General features: G+C 55.2%; 1 protein-coding gene across 1 annotated transcript; it reads left to right on the forward strand.

Annotated features, from left to right (window-relative positions):
* Positions 1-1,010: 1,010 nt before the first annotated feature.
* Hoxb13 (homeobox B13) lies at positions 1,011-2,928 on the forward strand. Its single transcript, XM_050157202.1, has 2 exons — positions 1,011-1,611; positions 2,675-2,928. Exons 1-2 carry the CDS (start codon positions 1,011-1,013, stop codon positions 2,926-2,928), a joined length of 855 nt encoding a protein of 284 aa, XP_050013159.1.
* The last annotated feature ends 437 nt before the right edge of the window (positions 2,929-3,365 follow it).

Consider the following 3,365-nt stretch of genomic DNA (forward strand, 5'->3'; position numbering starts at 1 on the left):
GTCCTCCCCCTCCCCATTTTTCCCTCTCTCTCCCCCCTCGTTCCCTCTGCTCCTCCCTCCTGCCCCTTTCCCACCCTTAGTATATTCTTTCAAGTAAAGCCCTGTGTGCTTGCTCCTGTCTCTTGGTCTCCTTCTCTATCCTTAAACGGAAATCCAGACCCCCTTCCCAGGCATCTAGAGGCTCCATTTCCCCCTCAGATCCGGACACTGAGTGTCTGGGCTGTGGAGTGTTTTCTGCACTCCTTGCTTCTTCGGGTTCCCAGTTTCTTGGCTCCGCCTCACCCCGATTGGTGCCTCCAGAGCCTTCAGGACTGTGGCTAGGCAGGGTCCCTAGGAAAGGGACCTTGCAGGCACAGGCGCATTTGGGACTGGAGGGACTTACTAGAACTCAGGACCCAAAGCAAAGAGCTTCCTGATGCCTATAGTTCTCATTCCAGTTTCCCTCTTACTCAGAAACATTCCCGGTTATCCTTTAAGAGGCCCTTTCCCCCGACTCCCCCGCCCTGCCATCACCAGGAGATGGACACTTTATTGGGAGAGCTTTTTATTCCCTCGTTAAACCTGCCAAAATGCAGAAGACAGAAAGCCAGGCAGAGAGAGAGAGAGAGAGAGAGAGAGAGAGAGAGAGAGAGAGAGAGAGAGAGAGAAGACAGAGACACACAGACAGACACACACACACAGAAAGACAGAGGCACAGAGACACACAGACAGAGATAGAAACAGACGGAGAGAAGAGAGGAGGCGGAGCCGGACACCCTGTCTCCTCTCCCCCTGCAATTTCTGCGGGGAGGATTTTATGAGCTTTTCTCCCAGGCCACAGCCAATCAGCATGAGCGCCCCGGCTCCAGCGTCTCTTGCGTCAAGAAGGCCTGCCAGGCTATGCAGACGACCTGTGAGCTGGGAGCGATTTAAAACGCTTAGGATTCCCCTGGCCTGGGTGGGGAGAGCCAGCTGGGTGCCCCCTAGAATCCCCACCCTCGGCTCCCCATGAGCGGATCATCATCGGCCCCATGGAGCCCGGCAATTATGCCACCTTGGATGGAGCCAAAGATATCGAAGGCTTGCTGGGACCCGGAGGGAGCCGGAATCTAGTCGCCCACTCCCCACTGGCTAGCCATCCCGCGGCGCCAACGATGATGCCAACTGTCAACTATGCCCCCCTGGATCTGCCAGGCTCTGCAGAGCCACCAAAGCAGTGCCACCCTTGTCCTGGGGTCCCCCAGGGGGCATCTCCAGCTCCCGTGCCTTATGGCTACTTTGGAGGCGGGTACTACTCTTGCCGAGTGTCCAGGAGCTCACTGAAACCCTGTGCCCAGACGGCCACCCTGGCCACCTACCCTTCGGAAACTCCTGCGTCTGGGGAGGAGTACCCCAGCCGTCCCACCGAGTTTGCCTTCTATCCGGGCTACCCTGGACCTTACCAGCCTATGGCCAGTTACCTGGATGTGTCTGTGGTGCAGACCCTGGGAGCCCCTGGGGAGCCTCGCCACGACTCTCTGCTTCCTGTGGACAGTTACCAGCCCTGGGCCCTGGCCGGCGGCTGGAACAGCCAGATGTGCTGCCAAGGTGAACAGAACCCACCGGGTCCTTTCTGGAAAGCAACATTTGCAGGTAACTTCTGCTCTTGTTCCCCTTGGCTCTGAGCATGGGCTACGCTGGCACTTGTTTGGAAGGAGGGAGACTTGGAGCTGGTGAGGAGGAGCCTGGGGTTCCTTGGGTTGCTCATTAGGACTTTGAAGGAGGGTTCAGATAGCTAGAGGGCCTGGATGGGAGTCTCAGAGGGTCAGAATGAGGGGCCTCAGTAGGGCACTAGCTGGAGCTTGAGAGTGGCCACTCTTCCTCTCTTACTCCTGAAGCTCCTGGATCAGTCTTTCAATAAATATATGTTGGGAGAACCTTGGGTCTCTACTGTTGACTGGGGCCTGAGTGTCCCAGGACAACCCTAGACTAATTCGACACAAAGGCCAAAAGATATAATCCAGTGGCTTTGAGGGTGACTTTGAGAGATGGGGTGGGTGCTATCTGGTGTTCCTAGAGAATACAACCACTTGCTTTCTTAGATGAGGTTTCAATTTTGAAAGGAAAAATTTAGGCTTTCCTTGACTGGGTGGTGTATTGAAGGGTGTGTTCCTTGTGTGTGTGTGTGTGTGTGTGTGTGTGAGAGAGAGAGAGAGAGAGAGAGAGAGAGAGAGAGAGAGAGAGAGAGAGAAAGAGAAAGAGAGAGAGAGAGAGAATTGAGTGGGGGGGGGGCATAAACCTGTTTTCTCCTCTATGTAATTTGCCAGTGGGATCTGTAGTAGAGGCCGATTCCAAAAATGCACGTGAGAGTAGACTGTGTGGCTGTGGACAAAAACCTGAGAGGGTGTGTGTGTGTGTGCACACTTCCTGTGTGAGGGTAGCAATGATGGTGGGAATGGCCGGCAGGGACAGAGGCTTAGTGGGCGATCAGAGAACCAGGCAGACTCCAGCAGTGTCCCCGTGTGCTTTGGGGGAGCTGGGCCCACCCTTAGGATAATCAGGAAGAGCCTGCAGGATGACGTAGCCTGTAGCCCGTAGCCTGTAGCCCGAAGCCTGTAGCCCGTAGCCTGAGGCTTGCAGGACTTGGGTCTGCTTGGTTTCGCACCAGAGAGGGGATTAAGCGTGCCTTTCCCTCCCTCCTTTTCACACCACACAGAGCCCAACACCCAGCACCCTCCTGACGGTTGTGCCTTCCGCCGAGGCCGCAAAAAACGCATTCCCTATAGCAAGGGGCAGTTGCGGGAGCTGGAGCGGGAGTATGCGGCCAACAAGTTCATCACCAAGGACAAGAGGCGCAAGATCTCCGCAGCCACCAGTCTCTCTGAACGCCAGATCACCATCTGGTTTCAGAACCGCCGGGTCAAGGAGAAGAAAGTTCTGGCCAAGGTCAAGACAGGCGCTACTCCGTGAACGCCAGAGGGGGTGGGCAGCGGACAAGGGTTTGTCTTGGAGAAACTGGGAGCCCGCCAGGGCCGGGACTGGCAGAGGACTCGACTCGGTTGAGGAACCCCAAGAGATGTCACCTTTAGCAGGCTACTGAGTTATGGACTGTTCCTCAGGGGCTACCCTGCACGTACCAGGAGCGTGAGGCCTGGAATGACAGTCCACTCCCCCCGGGGTTCCAGAGAACCTGTGTCAGTCATAATTAATCATTCATCCTAACAGCAGTGATAATCTCATAACCAGCACTAGTTGCCACGATAATTAGTTTCATGTTTTCTATCTAGAGCTCTGTAGAGCGCTTAGAGCCCGCTTTCGTGAGTTGCGCTAATTGTGAATAAATATGGAAGAAGATCTTTTTGTAGGGCAATTTCCTCTCGAACCCTTTTCCGTGTACACCCAGCCCC

This window comes from Alexandromys fortis, unplaced genomic scaffold (assembly GCF_014885135.2).
Source record: "Alexandromys fortis isolate MF-2015 unplaced genomic scaffold, M_Fortis_MF-2015_v1.1 scaffold_31, whole genome shotgun sequence".
NCBI classification, from domain to species: Eukaryota; Metazoa; Chordata; class Mammalia; order Rodentia; family Cricetidae; genus Alexandromys; species Alexandromys fortis.

Coding starts and splice junctions, on each gene's coding strand:
- Hoxb13 (XM_050157202.1), top strand. CDS start 1,011: ATGGAGCCCGGCAATTATGCCACCTTGGATGGAGCCAAAGATATCGAA. Junction 1,612..2,674: donor CTGGAAAGCAACATTTGCAG/GTAACTTCTGCT, acceptor CACACCACACAG/AGCCCAACACCCAGCACCCT.